Source organism: Rattus norvegicus, chromosome 9, assembly GCF_036323735.1.
Source record: "Rattus norvegicus strain BN/NHsdMcwi chromosome 9, GRCr8, whole genome shotgun sequence".
NCBI lineage: Eukaryota > Metazoa > Chordata > Mammalia > Rodentia > Muridae > Rattus > Rattus norvegicus.
Window position 1 is genome coordinate 7,921,463 of NC_086027.1, and position 26,441 is coordinate 7,947,903.

At 37.0% G+C, this 26,441-nt stretch overlaps 1 protein-coding gene across 1 annotated transcript in view; it reads right to left on the reverse strand.

Moving 5' to 3' along the window:
* Positions 1–1,230: 1,230 nt before the first annotated feature.
* The window catches only part of Slc5a7 (solute carrier family 5 member 7), a 30,817-nt gene continuing 5,606 nt past the window's right edge, over positions 1,231–26,441 (reverse strand). The window contains exons 3-9 of the mRNA NM_053521.2: positions 25,542–25,655; positions 24,691–24,846; positions 19,406–19,554; positions 13,303–13,446; positions 8,824–8,977; positions 6,472–6,689; positions 1,231–4,790 (exon numbers count right to left, since the gene is read on the reverse strand). Of these exons, the coding sequence (NP_445973.2) occupies positions 4,161–4,790; positions 6,472–6,689; positions 8,824–8,977; positions 13,303–13,446; positions 19,406–19,554; positions 24,691–24,846; positions 25,542–25,655 (1,565 nt within the window). The 3' untranslated portion in view covers positions 1,231–4,160. The remainder of the gene's footprint in view (positions 4,791–6,471; positions 6,690–8,823; positions 8,978–13,302; positions 13,447–19,405; positions 19,555–24,690; positions 24,847–25,541; positions 25,656–26,441) is intronic.

Here is a 26,441-nt window from a genome sequence, read left to right on the forward strand (position 1 = left end):
TAATTATTCCTTTCACTGTATTTGCCACTCCAAAAGTCCTCTTTGGTTTATGTATTTCATTGTTTCCAGATAACAAATTGTTAAAGCAGCACTCAAGTTTAGCTCCAAATTATATTACACAGTACCTTTTTTAAAACAGTACTCTAGTATTCCAACTAAAAATAGAATAAAAACAGAATCATCATAATTAATCATTTATTTTAGAGAAGCTTAATCTTTCTCCTGAGAGATTCTAGAAATAACATTAAGAGAGGATGGATATTTTTACTGTGGTATTGTTGAAGTTCTTACAGTGATGGTATAATCTTGGCAAGTGGCAACATTTTTTTTCTAGCTTCCTAAGTTTCTCTAGAATGTACACTATGATTCCACCAATAACAGTGACTGAACCTGATATTTCACAAAGGTTATGTGAGCATACTAGCCAGTGATCCAGTATCTCCAGCCAGCTTTTAAAACCTGTCATCTTTTAGATAATAACTAAGTTGCCCAGGGTGATCTTGGGCTCAATCTGTAGCCTAGACAGGCCTTGTACTTCCAATCCTCTTGCCTTATCCTCCTGAACAGGTAGACATCACTGCCATTATACCAGCTTTGACTCTGCTTTTATGCTTTCTGTGTTTTCATTTCTAATAAATTTACTGTAGAATATTTGAGTTAAAGCAGAATTCAGACATAAAGAAGAACATCCTCAATGGTGGATGAACATGCCATGTTTCCTTGTCAGAAGTGCATTTTATTCTTCCATGAACTCTTTTAGATCCTTCTACCTGTACATGTCTTATGTACACAATGCTTATGGTAATGGACAAAGAGCCAAAGTTCTGAAGCTAGATAAAATATCACTTTTAAATACTCCTTGAAAGGTTTAGACAAGAAACCAGTATAATCTTGGAGAACACTGGTTTGTCCCTGTGTACTGGCTATATCTCCCACATCAACAGTCATAAGACAGTCATTTAAAAAACTGATTTTTTTCTAGTAATGAAATGGACACTTTGATATTTATTTAATTCCAAAGAAGACCCTTATAATCTAAGAGAAGGTGCATCCATCTGCTTCTAGGATAAGGTGTATAGATTGCTCCAAGATGTTACAAGTTGCAGTTTTCCCACTTGACATTTATGTATCTTTCTATACATTGGTTTTTTTCACTCCCATTGCATTATTGTCTTCAAGCACCATTTATATTTAAAAAGAAGCCCCCAAACATTAAATCTAGACATGATATTTTGAATTGCAATGGAATAATTTAATACAGTATCATTACATTTGAACACATACATGTGTACTTGTAAATCTACTTATTTCTGTATAATTTTGTATAACATTTTGACAGATAAAAATATAAGTTTTGGAACAATTCTATGCATTTGTCTATGCAGTAGCCAACATACATTATAACAAACTTATTATACGTTACATAGGATACCAGAGCAAATTTTGTAGAAGGACAAAAAGGGAAATGATGATTTATGTTTAAAATATAATGCTAATTCATTATTTACAAATGACATTTTCAATATACATTATATTAAATATTAAATGCATTCATTTCAAGCTTACATTCATATAATATGCACATAAAATTCATTACTTGTAAGTATAACAATGAAATTGGATTTTGGCACTGAGCATTTGACAGCTTGTTAACATATCGTTCCAGCTACAAGCTTGATGTTCTGAACACATGGAGAGGAACACAAATTACCTAAGAAACATAGCACAATCATTGTTAATATATAGGAGTGAAACTCCTATCTTGCTCAAATGCTATCCACATGTATTACTTCCCAAGCAAGAGGCTGAAACATTTGGGTTATTTTGATTTCATTGGGGATTTGAAAATGAGGTCTGCTGCTTGAATCTGGAATAATTTAGAGATGTCTCCAATCCAATATACCTTGAAGCATCATCTCTTTCTTGGAAATCATGGGGAATTCCATTCAAGAGTATGCATAAATAAATATCTTGGGATTCTTCTCTCATTTTTGCTATTATGATACTTTAAATATTTTAAGCTTAGTTGGACAGTTGTTGACTAAGAGCATTACAAAGTGTAATGTCTGTGAAAGGAACCTGCTTCGCTGTGAGATCTAGTGTGAGTGAGGTTCTGTGATGTTCCTAATGCAAGCATATACCTCAACAATCTCATGGAAGATCATGAGTTGGGCAAAAGTTTCTCTTTTGTCTCTGTTGGAAGACTTTGTGCATCTGAAATACCATGTTTACCAGAAATTTCATCATTGTCACTAGTAGATTTTCAAGTACAAAGTTTACTACTTTTTTATCTGTGTTTTCTTTTTTCCTTTGACTCTTTTCTCACACCATGTTTGAACATCTCAGACTCCATAATTTCCATAACTACTCCATAGCTAGTGAGCTGATTCTGAGATAAACTGGAGGGTAAATGAATTCTCTTCCTTACGTACATACACAAATCAGTAAAGTGGTTTAAGGATTGAGACAATCCTGAAAAATAGGACATTACAATATGTAAAATTATTTAATTTTACATTTTAAAAGTCACAGTAGGAATTTTTAAGTCATCCTTTTTAAAGAAAGGAGTTCCAAATGTGATGCTTTAAGAGATAATAACTGTAACTTATAAAAAGAATTCTAGGGTTTGGTGGCACAAGTTTTATATGTAATTCTGAATGCTACAAAGAAAAGCAAAATTACATTTAATGATTGACCTCCTGAAATCCATGTACACAAAAGACATTAAAAATGATGGCTTCTTCTATGACTTGTTTTTACTTTTTGTTTTCTATTACATTTGAAAATCAATATACACACTTGTGGTGATCTGTCCAGTCCCTAAAAATGGCTTATGTGGAAAAGTGTCAAGAGTAGATCCTTAGCACTAAACTCTTACATTATTGGATGTCCAAAAGTAAGCAGGGTTTGTTTCCCAGTTTCTCAGAGAGTTATTTGGGAACTGCTGGTAATAAATATGCGTCGAATGCATGCTGATGAAGCAGGTGGCACTTGTAACAGATGTTAGACAGAAACCACACTTTATATATGGCTCAACTTTGCCTCCAATACTCTTAGAAGATAAGCCAAGACATTATATTTATAATGTGTAACAACATTTAATGTATAAAAGCTGGAGACAGAAATCCGTTTTTCTTCTTCTCCTTCTTTTCCTTTTCTTCTTGACTTATTGCTGTAATGCTGCCCAACAACCATTTCATGCTTGGTTTTGGACCCTTCTCTTTGAGCATATAGCAACTGTGGTCACACTTAAAGGGCTCAGTGCTTCTATCTTACTCCAACATAAACTCTGTTTTCTATCATTTTCACATAAAAATGTCACTATTAAATAAGATATTGTTGTGTTGCTTGTGCTTAGAATAATGTACGATATTACTAAAAAAATAAATTATTGTGAGGTTGCAATGTAGCTCAGTAGGAGAGCTCTTACTTAGCATGTGCAAGGCCCTGTAATAGAGTTCCAGCCCCTCACAGAAACAAAATATAAAGAGATAAAGAGAAGGGAGAAAGGGAGTGAAAGGGAAAGAGCAGAAGAAAGGAGAGAGTGTAGAAAGAAGGAGGGATAGATAGATGGAGGGATGAATGGAGAGAGTACACATGCTAGATGGCAAAAAAGGGTAAGAAAGCACACCTTGAAAAATGGGTAAATGCCATAGTTAAGATTATGGGAGAGCCAGACAACCTACCCATGGGGAAAAGTGTACTGGCTAACCCACTGCATCCTTCACAGTAGTGACCGTGAATACACGCATAACCTCCATGTTGTAGTAATTAATCTGTTATCCAGTGCATTCGCCAGTGAAAATGATCGGGACCATCCAATCTCCTTCCAATGGACTCTTTAATAAATATTCCTTCCTTCCATAATAAAGATAAATAATATTTGGCCACTTTCTTTGGCTGGGGCTTTATGCATTTTTATGTGCTTAACAAAGCTATTCAAAATGAAAAGTGCTACGATGAGAAATAAAGCTGTTGCCTTCACGCTTGCTTCTGCCTCACTGTGCAATTGTTATTTTTCTGAACTCATCCATAATATCTTATTTCTGAAAAACTTTTTTCCTCAAACATTTATATTGTAACATGTATAAGATATGCTCCAAACCTTTTTCCCAGTATTACCCTACAGCAATGCCCTGTTCTGTATATTTTACATGGGGTCATTGTAAGTTATCTTCAGTCCCAGATCCCTCTGGACTGGAATCAACATCAAGGAGAGCCTCTTTATTGGTGAAAGTTGAACTGAGGGTTAGGCTCTGTCGAGGCTTTACAGGTGCAAGTTCATTTAATTTGATGTTTTCATTTCTGACTAGAATGGTCTTGTCCATGTTCTCTTCACTGTGCCTTGAGACAACAGCATCAAATATATCTAATTTTGGAGGCAAGGTTCCACTTTCAAATAGATACTTGGCTAGATAGGAAACACAAATGTTGGTAAAGAATGAGGTAACCATGGAGAGAGTTTTAAATGGGAACCTCTGATTGTATATACCATTCTTGTCAGGGTAATAACCAGGGTAGAAGATTAAGGGCTGCAAGTATAGATATGGCTCTCCTCCGGTAATTCTCAGGAAAAGTCCAAAAATATAACCAGCAACTGCCCCATAAGTGTTGGTTCCTTTGATGAAGAGTACACAGAGCAGCTGTGGGAAGATGATGATGTAGACAAGGTCAGAGCTCAGGTACCAGAGCCCATACACAGTCTTCGTGAGCAAGGCCATGGCTGTTGCAGATGCTCCAAACACAAACACAGTGATCCTCATGACCCACACAATTTCCTTGTCTGATGCCTATGAGGAATCAATGCATAGTCAGGTTTACCAACAAGGTTTTGGCTTTTTAAGTGATGCATAGGATAAACTTATATGCTTTAAAATTGACATTATCCTGTCTCCTGTGTCCAAAGCTGATGCAACTTACGGCACTTGGGTGTAAAGACTTCTGTTTACCATATGTAGGAAGTGAGACCATGAAGCCTTCTTTTGAATGTACAGAGGGAAAGCTGAGATAACTAAGATCTTATGTCACACATAAAATATTGCTAGGTGAGATCTTACTCATGTGAAATACTGAGAGTATGGGCAACCTGAAAGTGTGTCCTTGTAAGAGTTCTATCAAAAACATTAATTTTTTAGTGCTCTAAATCAGATGCTTCTAGGGCATACTAATGGTCCACTTTTAAAAAAATTGGGCATGTACATACACATACCCATGTGCAAATATATATGCTAAGGTACATGGGTGGAAGTCAGAATTTGCAAGTGCCAGTTCTTCTAATCATAGCTTTCAAGGATGAAATATGGACTATCAGAATTGGTGGCAGGCACATTTTTAAACTGAGTCATCTGGTTGGCTTTAATGGACTTACTTTGCTGACTATGACCTAGGAAACCTGGTGAGAAGTCAAGCTTTACATGATAGAGAAAAGCTCTTGAGAGCGGCCCACTGTTCTCCAAGGACTATGGTAGCTAGCAGTCCTAAAACCTTTTTGGCTCTATAAGAAAAATCAAATAGAAAGGCTACTGTATGCAAAGGCATCCCGAGGAATTCAAAGACCACAGAAGTTGTTATAAAAATAGTGTTAAGTAGTTCACCATGACTTATAGCCATTAGGTCTCTCTAGGATCCTAGTATATTTAATCAGATTAAATGCCTTCCTAAAAATTTTGAAGCTGTATTGTCTTATACCAGAAAGACAAGAAATTTAAACTACAGTAACATGACATTCTCTTGGAGAAAAGTTATACCAGTATATTTCTTTAACTGTGAAAATAAACAATGGCATGAGATACTGTGATTCATTTGCAGGATAAATACACTATATTTACATATATATGTGTTTTGGATCAATAACTTTGAGTTAGTTTGCTTCTAAGCAATTCCATCTTATGTAGAGTTTTCATTATAGAAATAGGAGTAGGTTACACTAAACATAGGCCTTTTTCATTCATGAGGCAGGTATCTGGGAGGCCTTCAGACTTGGTGTAATAGAATGACATATGTAGGAATGACATATATATGGAGAGACAGAGAGAGAGAGAGACTTCAGTATCCTTCAGTGTCTTATATTGTGAGGGGTTTATTTTTGAATATTGGAACATTAGCATGCTCATAATGAAATACACTAGGAGTGAAATTCAACTTTAAAACAGAAATTACGTATTTCATGTGTAGCTTATAGATATTGCCTGACAGTGATTTCATATACTACATTTAGTATTTTATGTACTATGCTTTGTACAAGGTTTCATAATATGACACCTTCCACTAGTAACATTTTGTTGGTTTTTCAAAAAGTTTTGGATTTTGGAACATTCCAAATTTTATATTTCAACTTACAGAGACTCTTTCTGCAATTCTAGATATATAATAGATATAGAAAATACATTGGCAATGACTGATGATGATGATGATGATGATGATGATGATGATGATGATGATGACGACGACAGATTAAAAGGCTGGCCTTACATTTTGTCTGAAGGAAAGCTGGTAGATATTCCGAGCAAACATGGAACTTGCTGATAGGATGGATGAGTCAGCCGAGGACATGACAGCAGCAGAAACAGCACCAAGCCCAAAGAAGGAAATGTACACAGGGCAGAGGTACTGTAGAACAATCGGGAGAATCATGTCTGCTTCCTCCTTGGTCTTGGGATCTGGAAACCCATATGCAGTTTGGTTCCAGTCTGTGGAGCAGAAACAACCATCACAACTCAAAGTGTTGACATGATCTACTAAGGTGAGAAGTCCATATGCTGGTCATGTAATATGTCTGATCTGCCTGGGCCTAGTGAGTGTTGCTGGCATTCAGGTTTAGTTATACCTGCTGTGCCCTGGCACCCAGATGTTCTTTGTGTGCAGTGGTGCTTACTCAAAATCACAGATAACAAATCTTAAATCAAACATTTTCTTTAGATCACTTGGAACTGAATGGCGTCCAGGGACCTGTGCACACATTGAAATCACAGCAGATTTTATTCCCTATTCACCCTTTTTCTGAGGACAGTGTAGCCTTGGAGCTACCTTTGAGTAGTTTGCTTCTAAGCAACTCCATCTTATGTAGAGTTTTCATTATAGAAGGAGTAGGTTATGATAAGGGTAGGCCTTTTTCATTTATGAGGCTCAGGTATCTGGGAGGCTTTCACACTTGGGGTAATAAAATGACCTGAAACACTAGTTTATCTTTGAATATGCTTCTTCTCCTTTGCTATGTATGTGCAAGGGACCTGGATATCTATACATTGGTTGACTTCTTTAATGTTTGCTGATCTTTCTTGTTGCTACAATGTCAAGGCCAACCAATAGTGGTTCTTCTCGCTTGCTCACTTCCCATTACAGTTATAATTAAAGGTACGCCTGTATGCAACCAGGCCTAAAGCCACAACTGAGAAGTTAAGTTACCAGAGAAAATAATAATAAACGTACACCCAATCTAGGAAACAGTAAACTGTATGCTTGTTTTTGTTAACCTGTTTACACATGCATGGATATCCATAGAAGGGAGTGGATTTATCTGCTCATGCCAAGCAAACCCTATATTCTTATTACAGAAACAAATGCTGATGAAGACCTTGACCAAATGTTTTTATCATTCAGTTATTATTTTATGTCAAGTATGGGCATGGTACAGGAAGATTACACTATGAATTGTGACTCTGTTATAAAAGCTAAAATAAAAATATACCAAAAATTTCAATAAATAGTATTCCCTTTATTAAAGAAAACAAGATAAAAGGTAAACTTTTCTAATATGTTTTTAATGAACTCAATGTTACTGAATATGGGTTAGTGTTACGTACTTTCATTTCAATCTACATGTTTCCTCATAATCACAATTAAGACAGCTGTAACTTAGTTCTGAAGTTCATAAAATGCTCCACTGACTGCAGATCTCAGTTTCTGTCATGCTCTTATGATTTTATGTTTACACTTCTCCTAGGTCTCTGAAGCCCCAATCCACAAGGTAATAAGATTGGTTTTAGGCATAGCGGTGATTAGGTTGCAAAGACAGAGCCCTTCTGAGAGTTGTCAGTGTGCTTGCAGGGATCTAGCTTCCTCTTTCTATCATAGAAAAAGCATGATCAACAGGCATGATTATGTTCAAGAAAGTGAAAGGCAAGACTTTAGAAATGTTGCCTAGAGACCATCAGAGAAATAATTTTATATTGCTCCTTTTTTGTTATATTAGTATTTAGTTTCTTTATCTTACCCAATACAAACAGCTTAGCTTCTGCAAGGAGAATAGAAAAACCTTTTTGTTTAGCAAACTATTGAAAATAAGAGCTAAAATCTCCTGTTTACAGTGGTTCCTGGAGACCATAATGACAGAATAAGGATGGTCTCCTACTGGAGTGGCTTGCAATTTTTGCATCTCTTGGGCTCACAAAGAGGACTATAAAAAGTCTTCAGTGTTCATATCTACTCTTTATAGTTAAATTCAGAATGGAGTACTATTTTTAACATCCCTATCACTCGGGGCATATAATGTGCATCACAGATTTCTCCTGGTTGACAGAATACAGTTGCTAATACACCAAAATTGGTGTAACCAAAAGTTTCACTATTAAGAAAAAATCTAAAAAGCCCCAAACAACCAACCAACCTACCAACCAACCAACCAAACAAACAAACAAATGAAAAACCAAGGAAACAACATTTGTTAGAATTCTATTTGTAGAATGCTATAGCAAAGGCCTGGTGAGGTCATGCAGAAAGAATTCATGTACTATGTAGGGGAAAGAAGGATGTGGCATAGAAAGAACAGCCATTAGGGGTTGGGGACACTGCCTTGAACATGTGACAAAGACGCAAGCACTTTACCTGTGGAGGCTCCAATGGCCCCAATGCATATGGCTGGTAGAGCCATCACCAGGCACCCAAAAGCTGCCAGGAAGGACAGCACCTGAGCATAGGTCGCTGACGATGAAGAGAGGACCCTCTGGAAGTAGGCTTGCCATGGTATTCCACCCAGCATCTGCATGAGAACCCAGGGATTCAGCATAAGTCAAATGAAGGGAGCAAATTAAAGTGTTGCTTCTTAGGAGTTTTGCAACGCTACATCACTTGCAGTGTTTTAGTCGATGGGCGCATGGAAAAAATGCTCCGCAGAACACAAATCCCAACTGCTACAACTGTGTTTGCAACCTTTGTCAATTTAAATTCTGATATTCTGGGTAGAGGAATCTGTAGCATTATCGGCTCTGGGTGAATTAATTATTTCATGAAAATGGGATTCTTATAAATCTAGTTAGTATTTTTGCTAACAAAAAACAATAAAAAATAATTAAGGGAGATTAGTTTCCTTTTCTACCAACTAAGGACACAGCAAGAATGTGCTGTCTATGAAGGGTTAACCCTCATCAGACATATCTTGCTAATGCCTCAATCCTGGGCTTCCCAGTCAGACTATGACAAATTGTGTTGATTCCAAGTGATCTAGTATAGTAGTTGTTAAAACATCCAGGGAAGCTATGCAAATGTGTAACAATGGTGATATTTTTTTAAATCCTGGATTTCTTGAATTATTTCTCTATGGGTATACTAGACAGTTTTTTTTTTATTTATTTTTCTTAACTTGATTGCTTTTAACTGCCTAAAATTACCCAGAAGTCGGGAGTTGGGGATTTAGCTCAGTGGTAGAGCGCTTGCCTAGCTCCCCTCCCACACACAAAAAAAAAAAAAAAAAGAAAAAAAAAGAAAAAAAAAGAAGATTTTAAAATTACCCAGAAGTCAATTTACTTTGGGACAGGAATTCCAACTGTCATAAAAAATTTAAAAACCGAGATCCTGAAAATCATGTGATGAATTGTGAATCATGTGCCCAATGAGTATCTCTAGATGTTAATCATATAGTGGGCATGAGAATGGTAAAAACACATTGTTTTCACACTTTTCTGGGACAGTCAGGGCACTGTAGTGTTTTACTAAAGGGGAGTATGCTGAACGCTCATTGCACTGAAGAGATCAGAGCTTCCCTCTATGTTCACGTTTACTGAATATATTTCATGATTTGGGTTTCTACTTAGATTGCATATATTTTAGAGCAGTATATGAAAATGGTTGATAAATGTGAATATGTATATTAGAGGTATGCTTAATATTTTTGTTAATATTAGCACAAAAACAGAAAGCTTTGAGGCATTAAAATAGGCTATAAGAAATCTGAATAGGAACAAAACTGAGACAATTATGTGTGGTTGAGAGAAGATAAGTAGATGCCGGCAGAGCAATGTGTGAAGCCTGCAGAAGTGACATCTAAGTTAGACATACAAGAAGATGAGTTTCTATTAGTCCAAATGCTTGAATTATCCTAGATGCCTAGAACAAATGAAACTCAAGACGGATGATCAAAATGTGAATGCTTCACTCCTTCTTTAAAAGGGGAATAAGAATACCCTTGGCAGGGAATAGAGAGGCAAAGATTAAAACAGACACAGAAGGAACACCCATTCAAAGCCTGCCCCACATGTGGCCCATACATATACAGCCATCCAATTAGACAAGATGGATGAAGCAAAGAAGTGCAGACTGACAGGAGCCGGATGTAGATCGCTCCTGAGAGACACAGCCAGAATACAGCAAATACAGAGGCAAATGCCAGCAGCAAACCACTGAACTGAGAATAGGACCCCTGTTGAAGGAATCAGAGAAAGAACTGGAAGAGCTTGAAGGGGGTGGAGACCCCATATGTACAACAATACCAAGCAACCAGAGCTTCCAGGGACTAAGCCACTACCTAAAGACTATACATGGACTGACCCTGGACTCTGACCTCATAGGTAGCAATGAATATCCTAGTAAGATCAGCAGTGTAAGGGGAAGCCCTGGGTCCTGCTAAGACTGAACCCCCAGTGAAATAGATTGTTGCGGGGAGGGCGGCAATGGGGGGAGGATGGGGAGGGGAACACCCATAAAGGAGGGGAGGGGGAGGGATTAGGGGGATGTTTGCCCGGAAACCGGGAAAGGGAATAACACTCGAAATGTAAATAAGAAATACTCAAGTTAATCAAAAAAAAAAAAAAGAAGAAGAAGAAGAAGATGAGTTTCTTGAGGGGATGTTAACATGAAAAAAAGTAAAAACAGAATGATCCTCAGGAAAAGTAAAAACAGAATGATCCTCAGGTATCTATGGGATCATTGCATGTATGATATGAGTAGAGTTTAGGGTCTAGAGCAGTTGTTAGAGAGAAGTATGGAAGATTATTGACTCTCTCCTAGAGTACTGACACACCTCCAACTGTGAGATGGATGGAAAGTTGGTGTTCAGGAATTAATATGTGAATGAGGAGAGTTGAAGGAGCTTGCTGTGTCACTTGTGGTTTAACTTCAGGGATTTAACTTTGGCATCGCTGTCTTATTTATCTTTATTTCATTCATGTCAAGTATAGCACAGAGTAATTTTCCTTCCAGTACAAGTCATGGGTATTCAAAAGTAAAACCGTTAAAAATAAAATGTAAAATTTATAAATCCATCCCTTGTCTATATTCACCCAAAACCATTTTTATTTTTAAATGTACTAATTAATACATCAATGACATTTCTCATGTCTCTAAATGATATGAATTTATTAACACACAGGTGCATAATATATATATTATAATTATATACATATATCAACTATCCTGAATCTTTACTGTTTTTAAGTAAAGTAATATGTAACTACTGTTTTCAAAGAGACAAATTCATATGCTGAAAACCAGATCCTAGTTTGATAGGATTGGAACTGAATTGAACTTTTGTGGAAATAATCAGATTAAAAGAGTGGAACTCTTCTAAATGGGATTGATGATCTTTTTACTATGTATAGACATAGTGAGAAGTTAAAAGTCTAAACCTGAGGAAGACATCTTGACATCAGATTCTAGCTGCTAGAATTTCAAAAAATAGACTTCTGTTTGTCTACCTTGTTGTGGGAGCCCTATTGATGAAGATAGAAGGAAATTTGGAAAATGAGTTTGGAAGAGCAACAGAAAGACTAAGGGAATGAGACTGTAGGTTTAATTTAGAGGTAACTATGAATGGTGGGACTGAGAGAGACTCCCAGTGCTATTAGCAGTACTCAAAAATTCAAAGCTTATTTCTATAGCTTCCCCTTCCACTCAATATGTAGTGCTTAGTTTCTACTTGTCTTACAATTGGTATAATGAGCTTGACTAAGCTAGATATGTTTTATTTTACAGATGAGTCTTAATAGAACTTCAATGTAGTATGGGACAAAGGACCATGTGATTTTTATTCCTATCTCAGCCACAAGATTGATAGCAAACAATTTTCCTTTTTCTGCCTTTCATCATTTACATGTAACTACAAACACAATGGTAGGCATGTGTCATTCACATGTCACTCTTTATATTCACAATTATAAAGCATCCCAGGGAAAGGAAAGTCAAGGGGTTTCTTCACAATCCTTAGGAGAGAAGACACTACCAAAAACATGCTCTCCCCCAACTCTTCCTGCCTCTTACTAACAAATGTTTTACTGGGAAAAACATGCCTACTTTGAGTATTGAGAAATTGTTAATATTCAGCAAAGTGACACACACATTAACTCATAAAATATCATCATTCCTCTAAAAACTAAACAAATATAACAAATTTCAGTTTTACTTTGTTCCCAAAATAACAAATTTCTTACCTTGAAATTAGATGGGATGACTTTCCCCCCATGTATAATCTCCTTAGTTAGCAGAATCATGAATTCTGATAGGGTTTGCATAGTTCTTTTCTCTTCCTCAGCCTGCAATATGCTATGATTTCCTCTGTGCTTGTTGCTAGCCCTAGCCCACAGTGCTGTCAAACCAGGGTTTTGTCTGCGTGTGTTTAAGCCATCTTTTGAGCTGCTCCATTGTGACACTTCTAACTTGCCTTGAGTCTTGAAGGCCTAGACTCTACAAGTTGATATACTGTATAATTCATAAATGAACTACTTATATCAGAATAAAGTATATTTTAATGCTTCCAAAATACAAATCAGAAGCTTCAGATAGCAGAGCTTTCCAGCTAAGGTAAACCTCTATGGTACAGTTGGGACTACATGATTTATGGGATTCTATTACTGCAGAAATCTGGACCCAGAACATGCTATGATATAGTGCTAGACTGTTAAGCTTCCATTTGTTGTCCACTTTGTGTAGGCTACTATTAGTCAGCATGTGGCTTTATCCTTTCAAGAAAAAGAGTTAATTCAGATATGGTCATGAGTCAGCAGGTGAACCCTTTTGTACACATGTGAAATCCTGAACATGTCTTTGATTTTATTAATAATTAGACTACATTTCTCAGATGACAGTGTCACTTACCAACAACAGAAAATTATCAAGCCAGGTGTAGACTTCAATTGATTCAATGGTTCCCAGCCAGGGACTCTGGTATTTAGCATGCACAGCAGTGAATCCAATGTCGGTGACTGCAGGATGTGACAGGGCAAATGGGACACTGATCCACTGGAAGAAAGAGTAACATTGGAGCATTGGCTATGAGCTTCACTGTCCTGGATATTCATGAGTCATGTTACTAGTTCATCTTTCTCAGAGTGGGCACAGTTTGATTGATAGCTGCTCTTTCTCAGAAAGAGAAAGGTCTGAAATTATGTCCTCTATGCCATTAAAGACTGATTTAGGAAAAACCGAAAAAACTCATTAAATAGTCATGTGTTTGATTATATTGGATCATATAAACTATAGTAGTGGTCAGCTGAACATTTTGGCCAGAACATATTGCATCATGTACGCCCACATACTCATACAGACACATATACACATTCACATGCATACATTTTATGTTTCCTGTGAATTCAACAAAAATACATATCCATTAATATGGGAGGAAAACAGGTGATGGAAGGATGTGCCCCAAGACTGGTAAAGAGAGGCAGAGTTAAAAGGAGTCAGGGAAGAACGAACAAGTAGAACCATACAGACATTACTCAAATTACGGTACACTACCTGGAGTGAAATCATTTTAAGTAGAAAATACTTTTAACTCACAGGACCTACCAACCATTACTACTCAGCAACAAAGTACACTGAAATGTATAGGTTGTTCCCCATGTGATTGTGTGGTTGACTGGGAAGTACAGTTGTCGTCCACTACTAAATATAAGATAGGATTGAGCTAAATTTTGCAAGATCAGGAAAATTCAAACTTCAAATTCAGTTTCTTTCTAATGTGCTTGGCCTCTGAACCATTTTAGAATTAAATATCCTAAGAAATATCTTAAAGGATTATTTGCATATGGTGTGTGTGTGTGTGTGTGTGTGTGTGTGTGTGTGTGTTTACATGTGTTGGGTAACAAGGTTTGGCTAGCACTGGGTGGCTTTTGAGTATTAGTGACAAAGACAAACTCAAGAAGGTTTTAATTTTGTTCTGTAGGTAACTGAAGCTAGAGAAGTTTCTTTGGAGTAATAAACATATTTCAGCCTAATGCTTGCCTATTATCAATGAGTTTCAAAACACAGAAACAAATGGGAGTATCATAGATCATCCTGACAAAGCTTAGGTGAGCAGGGGCTTTGGATAGAAAGATGCTCCTAAGAGCAAGATGGCAGAACAAACAGCCTCTGGGTTAGAATAGGGAAAAAAGAAAGGGAAGACAAAGTAAATCCAGTGTTTAGCTTAGGATCTTTCAGGGTGATTACAAAACCCATAGAATTACAGAATCTGAGAAGGTATGGTTAAAGTATAGGTTGATTAGGTATGCATGTATGGGAATAAAAGCTATGAGAATAAAGTATATTTAGAGAGTCAACTTTATTGTGCTTTAATTAAGAAATCCATAATTATATAGTATTTTTTAACCTAATACTAAACAATGTTGGACACACCCCACATAAAGTTTGAGATGCTGGGGACCATAATGACAAGGAAGAAAAATCTGCTAGGAATACTGTGTCTTAGAGCACGAGGCTATGGCCTCTTTCGGGCCCTGTATGATTACTGAGAGACCCCCAGGCTTGCTTCTTTGGTGGAAGCATCTTGTGATGTTATTTCTGCAACTGTTCTTAGTTCTTACCATTCTTTTTATCTATTTACTGATCCTTCTCTTTCCTCCTTCCTTGATTAAACCAGTATTTGGTCACCTGGCAAGACATAGTAGGAGCCCACTGGGTATCCGGAAACTAGATGTTACCAATAATTTTAAAGTGAAGGCTGTTCATGAATTGAAGAGAAATGTATGTTATGGTCACTCACTCAAGGTGAAAATAGAAGTAACCTAGAGCCATGGGTAGAGATGAGTAAATCTGCAGTTGTTCTCCTAGTCTTAGTCTCAATTCTGTACAATAAAAATGGGACATTTTTATTACAAAACTAAGGATAGAATAACATACAAATATTTCCCAGAAATTCAGCAATGGGTTCCTTGGGTTCAGGGATAATATTGGTAGCCCCGTAGGAATTTATCACACAGATTGAGTGAGGATGTTCCTGTAGACAGGCAGATGTGGTCCTGAAGAGTGCAGGGTGACCAGTATGACTTCATATTTGCCCTTTTATGTAACCATACTGTCTCACACATGTCTGAAAGATACTTTGTAACCGCAATATTGCTGCTCCTGACCTCACTGGAGACTGGTGATCAGGAGATATAAAAATTGTACTTGCTTGACAAATACAGAGGCAAATGCTTGTGGCCAACCACTGAACTGAGAACAAGGTCCCCATTGGAGGTGTTAGTTGAAGGATTGAAGTTGCTTAAGGGGTTTGCAACTCCATAAGAACAATACCAACCAAACAGAGCTCCCAGTGACTAAACCACCATCCAAAGAGTACACAGGGAGATCCACATGGCTCCAGCTGCATATTTAGTAGAGGATGGCCATATTGGGCACCAATGGGAGGAGAAAGTTTTGGTACTGCCAAGGCTGGACCCCCCAGTACAGGGGAATGTCAGTGTGGGGAGGTGGGAAGGGATGGGTTAATGGGTGGGGGAACACTTTCATAGGGAAAGGGGGATGGGATTGGAGGATATAGATGGGTAACTAGGAAAGGCGATAACATATGAAATATAAATTTAAAAAATCCAACAAAATGTTTTAAAAAATCGTGCTTGCTGTAAAACATTTTTGTGTGAGATTGTATGGTTCCCTTTTTCTGTTCTAAATTTGTACTACTCTGTATCACAAAATAATGCTGACACGGGAAAATAGAGAAGCCTTTTTCTATGCCTCTATGAATTTTGTAACCCAATTTCATTGTATAATTCCAATAAAAGATGGGCTGAGTCAAGTCTATGTGGGCATTCTGACTTGTCAGTTCAGAACACTCTCACGGAAATCAATAAGCCTGTCAATTTCCTCAGTTGGTTCGTTATTTGCCTACTCTACTCATAGTCCTTGACGACTCTGACTCGTGTCAAGGCTGGACCCCAGCAACATAGAGATTATCTAATTTAACCTAGGAATAAAAAATAGTTTACCCCTATAATTTAATTCACTTAGTAATATTTTATGGGAAAGATTTTTCCAACATATATCCCTACATGTTTCCCCTCCATAACTACACCTATACACTTGAGTCATTAGTCTATGTGTCTTACATTCTAGTCTCATGTAAAGCAATGAGGCAGGATATACATTGTTGGTTAATAGATTTGTCACCTGGAGTTGGGTTTGTTAGGATAACAAGTGCATCAATTATGAAAGCTTCTACCACCTATATGGACCTCATCTCTGACACTATAGGAGAACAGCCTTTGTGTTTTCTGCTTTCTTTATGAATAGCTAAGATTGTGCTGAGTTAAATCTAGAGTCTTATACATTCACTTAGTATGGACAATTTGAAAATAAACAGTGAGAATTCTTGAGCAAATTAAATATTCTGTAATTTAACTTTAAAATGTGTGAATGACATCTTATAAAAGTGTATAGAAGAAGAATTGAAATGGAGGCTGTGCTACTATATGGGAATTAATATTTACAGTGTAAGTCAGATTGCAGTCAAATGATTCCTCTGGGATATTATTATTGATAATACAAAGGTACAATTAAAAGTTATCAGATTCATCTCCATGCATGTAGGATAAAAAACAAAGTAGTCACTGGAAAATTTTTACACTAAGAAAAATAAGAGAAAATATGATTGAGGATATTTTAATCCTGATTGGAAAATGAGTGCACATTCTTTGTCTGTAGCTCTGCACAAGGACAGTTGACATGATGTTCATATTTAATGAGACTGTGCACATGGACTCATGTCAGTCCATGACACATGTAATGGTTTGTATATGCTTGGCCCAGGGATTGGTATTATTAAGAAGTGTGGCCTTGTTGGATTAAGTGTGTCACTAAGGGCATGGACTTGAAACCCTCATCCTAGCTGCCTGGAAGTTAGTATTTGGCTAGCAGCCTTCAGTTGAAGATGTAGAACTCTCAGCTCCTCCTGTAACATGCCTGACTGGATGCAGACATGTTCCTGCCTTGATGATATTGGATTGAACCTCTGAACCTGTAATCCAGCCCCAATTAAATGCTGTCCTTTATAAGACTTGCCTTGGTCATGTTATTTGTTCATAGCAGTAAAACCCTAACACAACACAGAATGCACATTTCCATTCATTCTTCTTGGATATGAATTAGGTGTTTCATACTGTTATAAGTATAATTGTTACTTTTTATATTTTAAGATTTGAGGATGCAAAGAATCACAAGTAGACTAGTGTATATTTAACATGCCCCAAAATGCTTTCACTGTTATCCTAATATTAGTAATACTACATAGTGACAGTATTCTTTGCTGAATAGTATATGTGTGGGATCTAATTTATCGTAGGACTAACATAAACAGTAAATCTTTTTAATCTCTTATGTAATTAAGCCCCTTATTTTTAGATCACACAGACTGAAGACTAATACTTCAATCTTTGAATTTAGTAATCACATACTTTTGTGACCTATCAGTTACCTTGTAGTAACTAACAGAAGCAGAGTAGTATTTTGCCTAGCTTGCCACTAAACCTTATCTTTGCTCATGAGTGTTGCTACTGACTACCAAAAGTATTACAAGAAAATTAGATTCAAACTAATAGGGGTAGAAGGCAGGGAAAAAGGGGAACATGATCAAGGTACTGCGGGGGAATCAGGAGTGAAGCCTCAAGGGCCAACAGAATGAATGGAAATATACAACCACGGGAGGGGGGCTCTATAATGTACCAGGGACCTGGGAGATGAGAGAATATCAAGATTCGAAGGGAGAGACCTTAGATGAAATGCCCAACATTGGGGAGAGGGAACTTGTAGAATTCACTTCTAGTAGAATGACAGGGTATCACATGGAGGGATGAGTTTGCCATCCTACAATCAAAACTCTGACCCAAAATTGTTCCTGTCTAAAAGACAGGAGCAGAGACAAAAATGGAGAAGAGACTTGAGGGAAAGTAGGTCAAGTGACTGGCCCAAATTGGGACCCATTTCAAGGGAAGGCTCCAAGACCTGATACTATTACTGATGCTATGATATACTTACAGACAGGAGCCTAGCATGGTTGCCCTCCAAAAGACCCAACCAGCAGCTTACTGAGACAGAAGCAGATACTTACATCCAATCAATGATCTAAACTTAGGTCCCCTTTAGTTGAATTAGGGAAAGACTGGAAGAAGTTGAAGAAGAGGGCAACCCCATAGGAAGACCTGCAGTCTCAACAAACCTGGACCCCCGAGATCTCTCAGACCCTGAGCCACCAAGCAGGCAGCATACACTAGTTAGTCTGAGGCTACACACACACACACACACACACACACACACACACACACACACACACAGAAAGAGAGAGAGAGAGAGAGAGAGAGAGAGAGAGAGAGAGAGAGAGAGAGAGACAAACACACACACACACAGAGGACTGCATGGTTTGGCCTCAATGAAAGAAGACACACCTAATCCTTTAGAGACTTGAGGCCCCAGGGAATGGAGAGGCCTGGCAGGGTATGTGAGGGGATGCAGGGGTATGGGACATCTTGGAGACAGGGGAGGAGAAATGGGCTGAGGAACATTCAGAGAGTAGACTGGGAGGGAGGATAATGACTGAGTTGTAAAAAAAGATTAAAGATAACAATAATCACAATAATAATGATAATAATTGTAATAATGATAATAATAATAGAAAGCAGAACCCAAATATTTGCAAGAGTTAGAGCATACCTTTTTGTCAAAAGCTACCAAAAAATATAGCCAGGGCTTTTGATCTATCCAATTCATAGAAAAAATAGTATTTCAAACAGTATTAAATATACTGTGTATTTTTATTGTATAAAACTATATATCCACTGATTTTTGCTGAGTTACATATTATCTTTTAGATGGAAATAAGGCAGGCAGACAGAGAGGGAAGGGGGAAGAAAAGAAGGAAGGAAGGAAGGAAGGAAGGAAGGAAGGAAGGAAGGAGAAGAAATATGAGAGTTATGCCACTTACCAATCCTATAAAAATGCAGAATAGCTGTACAACATCAGTATATGCCACAGAGTAGAGCCCTCCCACGAGGGTATAAAGAATGGCAATGAGTGCGGAGACAATGACCGATATGTTCACATCCACATCAATGATTACGCTGATGGTAGCCCCTGGAAGAAAATGATTAGGCAGCTCAGTGGGCAAGAAACACAAATTATTCTGCTTCCAAAGTGCCAGACAGGAGATATGTCCCAGGGGCTTGTGGGATGTGTACATGACAACAGTGGAAAAGAATTGTGTGGAAATTTTGTCTTAACATTTTATATATATGTATATATACACATATATATATTTCTACATATAGCAGTATACATCATAAGTTGGTCTTTTGCTAGTTCATCTATATTATACATATGTGAAACATGACAAGTGAACAACTAGAAATATGGGTAAATTAAATTTTATTCTCAGGACTTGTAATTCCTTTAGTATATGAAATGCTAACTTAATTAAACATGTATAGTGGACTTTCTTACATCCATAAGAAGTCTTTCTGAGAGGCATGAACAGCCATTTCCACAATTTACAATGAATATTTATTTCTATTTTGTCTTGTGCTAGCCCACTGTAACAAATTCTACAAGATACCAAAGAGCTGAGTTGAATTTATAGAAGAAAATAATAAAATTAATTACTGAAGTTCTCAAGTTTTTCTTTCTCAAAGACTTGATAGATCTCTAAAAATCATATAGTTGATATATGTGTGGCTTCTCCTCAGAATGCCAACAGACTAAAGAGTACAGGCTTTAAAAATCATAGCTTAAGAGTTCTCTTTGGTGGCTTTCTCTTTAGGTTGTAGGTTTCTTTGTGGGTAGGGCGTAGGCATTGTCAAAGTAGACTTTTATGTCCCTCTCTGTGAGTCTGCAGATAGCTTTACAATCAACAGGAGCATAGCTCTCCAGAATTGATGGGTTCTGGCAGGGGCCAGGTGATGGAGGGGGAAGGACTCAGTTTTCTTTAAGGGTCTGGTCGCCAGGAGTTTGGCCATGCTCTAGTGATTATATATATCTGGTAAATACAAATAGGACTTATTTTATCTTGTCTTTGTTTCTTTGTTTCTCTTTCTTTCTTTCTCTCTTTCTTTCTCTCTTTCTTTCTTTCTTTCTTTCTTTCTTTCTTTCCTTCTTCTTCTTCTTCTTCTTCTTCTTCTTCTTCTTCTTCTTCTTCTTCTCCTCCTCCTCCTCCTCCTCCTCCTCCTCCTCCTCCTCCTTCTCCTCCTCCTTCTCCTTCTCCTCTTTCTCCTTATCCTTCTCCTTCTCTTTCTCCTTCCTTCTTCTTCCTCTTCTCCTCCCTTTGTGGAGGGAGTTGCAAGGTTTGGAAGTGGAACTGAGAGGCCTTGGGAGCAAGGGTATTTGGTGTTCCTGATATGAAATTTCAAAATAATCAATAAAAATACTATTGGGAAAAAAAGAAATCATACTTTAGGGTGTGGAGAGAAAGATCAGTGGTTAAGAATATCTATTGTTCTTGCAGAGGACCCTGGCTCAGTTCCCAGTACCCAAATGGTATCTCATGAGCATCTGTAACTCCAGTTCCAGGAGATCTGACACCTCTTTTGACCTTCATTGGTACCAGGCTCATAGTGTATATACATACATACAGGTAAAACATTCATACACACAGTATAATAAAATAAATAAATTTAAAATTAAGGAAGAGAAAAATCATAGTTTTAGTAGGTTTCATCTTCAATTTGTTTGCTTTTTTATCTTATGACACTGTTTATTCTGTTTGTTGGTGCCTGTCTTTCGACTGAGAATTTTATGAATTGGCAGTTTGGAACTCTTTAACAGTCATGTTCACAGTGTATAACACCTACCAGGGAGGAACAGCCATTATTTTAAAAAGCAGTTTAGGTTGTTTTGAAACACTAATACAAAATACTTTTCAGCTTTAACTTATGGTAAGATGAAAATTTCCTTAAATAAAAAGAAAAATATAATAAGTACCTCTGGTTCAAATAGAAGACACCAAGTATCTGTTACTGCTTTTAACAAATGCAGAAGTTACTGTACTGATATTTAACAAGATTTTTTTGTCTGAAGCTTGTTTTTAATGTTGGAATTTAGTTGAAATATCTTTGTCATATCTTTGCTGAAGTTTCTGATTTCATAATGTTTTCAAGTTATAACTCTGTAAATTATAAGCATTTCAATCATAGGGAACATCTACAGCACTAGATGTTCAGTCTTTAGAGATGCTATCATTTGGTTGCAACTCAGTGGCCTTAGTGAAGTCTTCTGCCTCTTTATCACATCTGGGTTGAATTTTTCTCAAAATATTTTCCATATGATTACATTAATTGTAGTGAGGAAAAAACTGCATCTGCCGGTATAATATTATGAAAAAAAGTCACTGAATTTAGCTGCTAGAAATGTAAGACATTTTATTCAAGCATCCTATGATGCTATCAAAAGTTTTGGATTATTTCTAGGTCAAATGATAATCAGACCTTGCCTGTCAGCACCTGGCTGGTATTGAATGGTACTAAATGTTACAGTGTAGTGTGATTCAGCAAGCAATGTCTAGTGAGAAGACATAATAAGCAAAAAAGATATAGCAGAGTCGTAGGTTCTGAAGAACTTTCAGGATGTCAGTGTTACCCACTCACTGACAGCTGGATCTGAACATAAGGAAACAAATCTTGTTTAACATAGTAGACAAGACATGAGACGGATAAATACTTGACTCATATCTGGAAGAGGTTCTTCAGTAAATGAAAGTGAGAGAAGACTAGACAAAGAAGTGGTCATGCAGATGAAACCGGAATGTAGTCATCCGCCAGGGATTCTGGGAGGCTGCTCCCATCTTGAATACACAGTGAGAATGATCTCTTCTGTATATTACTTTAAATACCAATTATGGAGAAAAGATTCAGCTCTGTTTTCATTGCCCATGCTCCTTCCTAGTGAGAGGGAGATGATCACAGATAGAGTTTATATTTGTCTGTTCTTAAATGTTCCAGGATTATTTCCTAGAAACAGTACTTTTGAAATATATCTAGCAGAGACAATAATTTTATACACATGTGCTGTTAGAACATAGATTCTATCAAGGGAATATACATATGCAAACACACATATGCAAACACGCATAGTATGTGTGAAGAGACTGTGTGTATATATCTGTTACTATATATGTATGTGTATAAAGAGAGACTATTGACATGTTTTCAGAAACTCTGAAATACATATAAAGACATACACAAATATCTACAGAAGCAATTATATTAAAATTCAGAGTTTAGCTACTATGTTTTGCATTTTTAAAATGCCATAGAAACATCAGCTCATTAACTCTATTCGCCTTTAGGACTATTATTCAGTCTTTATTCAGCCAGAGAGAGCCTTTTGTATTTAGCCGTTATTTAGCTTGCTCCTTTTTGTCATACCATGGCAGGTAATCTGTTCTTAAACCTAAAATTTCTACTGTCAAACTTTTGGCAAACAAAGTCTCCTTGTTTCTTAGCTAATGAGCACAAGGTTGGGGGATCCATTATATCATTAGGTGAGGGATGTTGTCCAGCAGAGGGGAGTGTCATTTCTCAAACGTATTGGCATATTTTATAAACCAATTGTCTTTTTTTTCCCCACCATCACTCATTTCTGTCCATGGCCATAAACCAAGAAAAGTACCTTTGCTCTAACCACTTAACGCCTGGCTGTAGACTCAATCAAGGCTTGCCCTTTCATTTGGAAAAGAGATGCGAAGTCCTGTGTAGGAGAATGCATAGTTGTGGCCACCCAGTCCATTGAAGAGGGCTGTGCTGGTTCAACTTTGCAGCTGCCCAGCAAGCAACTCCACACACAGTAGACTGAGGCGTGTTTGCCTTTGGTCTAAAGGTAGTATATTGAGGCTAAAGAGTTTTCATAGTCCTGCTGAAAATACAGGAGGTGAGTCCAAAGTATAGGCAACTGGATGTGTAAGGTGTCAGAGGAAGACTCCCAGCTCTGGAGAACGAATTCAGGAGGCGAATTGAGAAAAGAAAGCAAAGGCTCTCTGCCATGCCTGCTGAACCCTGCTGAAAATTTTAGTTTGAAAACAAAAGAGAGTAATGCCCCCTGAACTTAGAAAAAGTTCATTACCATAGGAGGGCAAAACTGCCAACAGGGAGAATCAGCATTGATCCCAGAGAGGAAGGCCTGGCTGAGACAGATAGAAGGGAGAGGTAGACAGAGGTAAGGGTGGGGGTAACTGAGTATCCAGGAGATCTGAAGAGTTTAGTATGGTTCTAGAACTGAACTGAGGCTGGCAGAATGGAGGCAGCAAGCCAAGTGAGGCAGTGCACAGCGTCCCCAGCATTTGCCTCTCCAGGTACTGGAGATGGGAGCCTAAGGTTGTTTACATTTCAACTGGCCTTGTTGTTTTAACCTCTAAATATGCATCTCCAAGAGTAGTAGACTGGGATGCAGAGAAGCTAGGGCCTGAGAACCTCTCAGATGTTGGCCAGAAAACGCTTAAGCTTCTGAGAGAATTCTCCCTGTGTTCTGTCATTGCTAGTTTTAATTCCACAGGTTGTCAAAGTAGTATTCTTTCAGAAAGAACTTAGCTTTGCTTGTCTAGTTAGTTGGCATTGCTTGAATGACTGCCTATTGTATCCATAGGCTGTGTGGTCCCATTTTTCTGCAACACTTACTTACTGTTGAGATGTTTGCTTTGTTTTATTTTGCTTTTAATAGAGCACATCTCATGCAACAATATTACTGCTTTGAAAAATCTTTGAGAAGTTTAGTTTTCCATATGTTTATCAATTTTAGCATGGCAGTCATCAGAAGGGAAAACAGGAAGAGGTAACATGTGCTTTCAAAATAGTTACTGGAATAGTTTCAGAATAGTTACTGGAAGTACAACTTTAAAGGTAAAAATACATTAATTAAATTTCTTTAAGACTAGGGATTTTTGTAAACCTTTGGCTAATGGACAAGTTTTTAATCTTCTGATCAAACTGTACCTCTTAGTTATGCTTAATTGCATTTTATGCTAATTCATACATAACCTTCAAAAACAGCTCATGATCTTTATAACTCATGACCACGCTTCAATGATGTGATTCAGGCTCAAAACAAATGAATCTGAGATTAGATTTCTTTCACCACTATAGTGATATTTTAGTAAGTATAGAATTATTGTTGAGATTTTATAAGGTAAATATGGATTTGGGCATGGTTTTAAGGATTTTTTTTAAAAAGAGGCCAAACTGTATGCTTAGGAAGTGAAGACCCAGTAGAACTGTCTTCAGTCCTTACCTAATGCAGAGAAAATCGCTGCAGCCCAGAACATCTCTCCCATCAGTGCAGGGATGAACAGCAGCCCACCCATGCGCTTTCCATAGATCTGTTGAAACGGGTCTAACATAGTCACATATCCCTTAGAACGCATAGGTTTTGCAAAAAACAGGCCACCTAAAACAAATCAAACAAGGGCTTGTGGGAATAAAAACATCATGAAAGATACTTTTTTACTACACTATCTCCCCCACTCCAGGAAAATAGATTTTTATGATATCAATATATACACGGAGGAACATGTCTTACATGTCCTATGAATATAGTATTACCAAGAAATATTTAGCAACCTAATGTAAATTTCTTAGTTCATCTAACACTACATATGCCCATTGGGCAACTCGATGACATAAATGAGGCCCATGAATTGAAAGACATGGACCAGGTCAGTGTTATTAAAATACTTTGATACATTTGTGTTACACAATCCAACACTGATTGAGCACAAAGCCCAATAAAAGCATTTTGTGTAGCAAACTGAGAAATTCTCTTATATAATATTCAAACTTTTAGCAGTTTGACTTACCACAAGGAACAAGGGACAACTGATTAGGCTTTAATGATATCTCCATACTATTTTTGAAAGAAATACATCATAGCTGTTTAAGAAATTCACTGTTCTAGTGGCTACATGATCAAAGAATTTTTATATAGTTTATAACCAGGAGATTAATAATCCAAGCATTGGTGTTATGCTACATAACAATTTCTGGTAATTGCTACTTAGAAATTTTCTCTACAATAGTTTTACTTACTATTTATGCTTTATGCTGAGTACTGAGTGAGTCACTGAGATCTTAATACCTACTTACCTAAAATCAGACTCAGAGAATATCCAATGGGTGCCTGAGCCCAAGCTAGACCACAACCTGGCCCATAAACTGCTTCAGCTGTCCCGTTGATGTAACCTCCTCCAACCCAGGTGGCTGAAATAAAATAAAGAGTAAGGTTGTAACACTATTCACCTGCTGTGCTCTAAGTCTAACTGTCCAACATAGTAGCCACTGGCGTCACGTGGCTATATTAAGTTCTGCAATGTAGTTAGTACTCTTTAAAATATTCTGTTAGATATGTTTTTCAGATATATGAATGTTGTGTCGTGCAACTATTACATAAAAGCATTTATAGAACCAAACAAAGCAGGCTCTGGCTGGGGAAACTTGGGCCAAGACTGACTTACAACCTACTAATTTCTCTCACTAGATAATAGATCCGATTCTTCTTTTCTTTAATATAAAATGTTATTAATTCTTTGAGAATTTCATATAATGAATTTTATTCAGCACCAATACCTTCCACTAAAGCCTCACAGATCCAAAATATTTTATTCTTAGTAGAAAAAAATAATTTAGGAGAGTTTTTAGATTTCATATGTACTTCTAAGAGAATAACAGAAAGATTCAGTGTGATTTCTGTGTTCAATACACAGGGCATGATATGAGTCCTAGGCTCTTAATACTTTTATCATATAGGAGGATGAATAATCCAATTAGGACCGCAACATAAAAGAATACATGCCTATGTATAGAAAACTTGTCTACACCATTAAGATATGATTGATCATTTTTATGCCAAAATTCAGTTCCTTTTTTGTCCAACAGGCAAAGAAAAGTATGTTGGGGGTTAATACAAGTTTAAAAAATATACATATGTATATTGTGTGTATAACAACTATATATATATGTGTATATATATATATATATATATATATA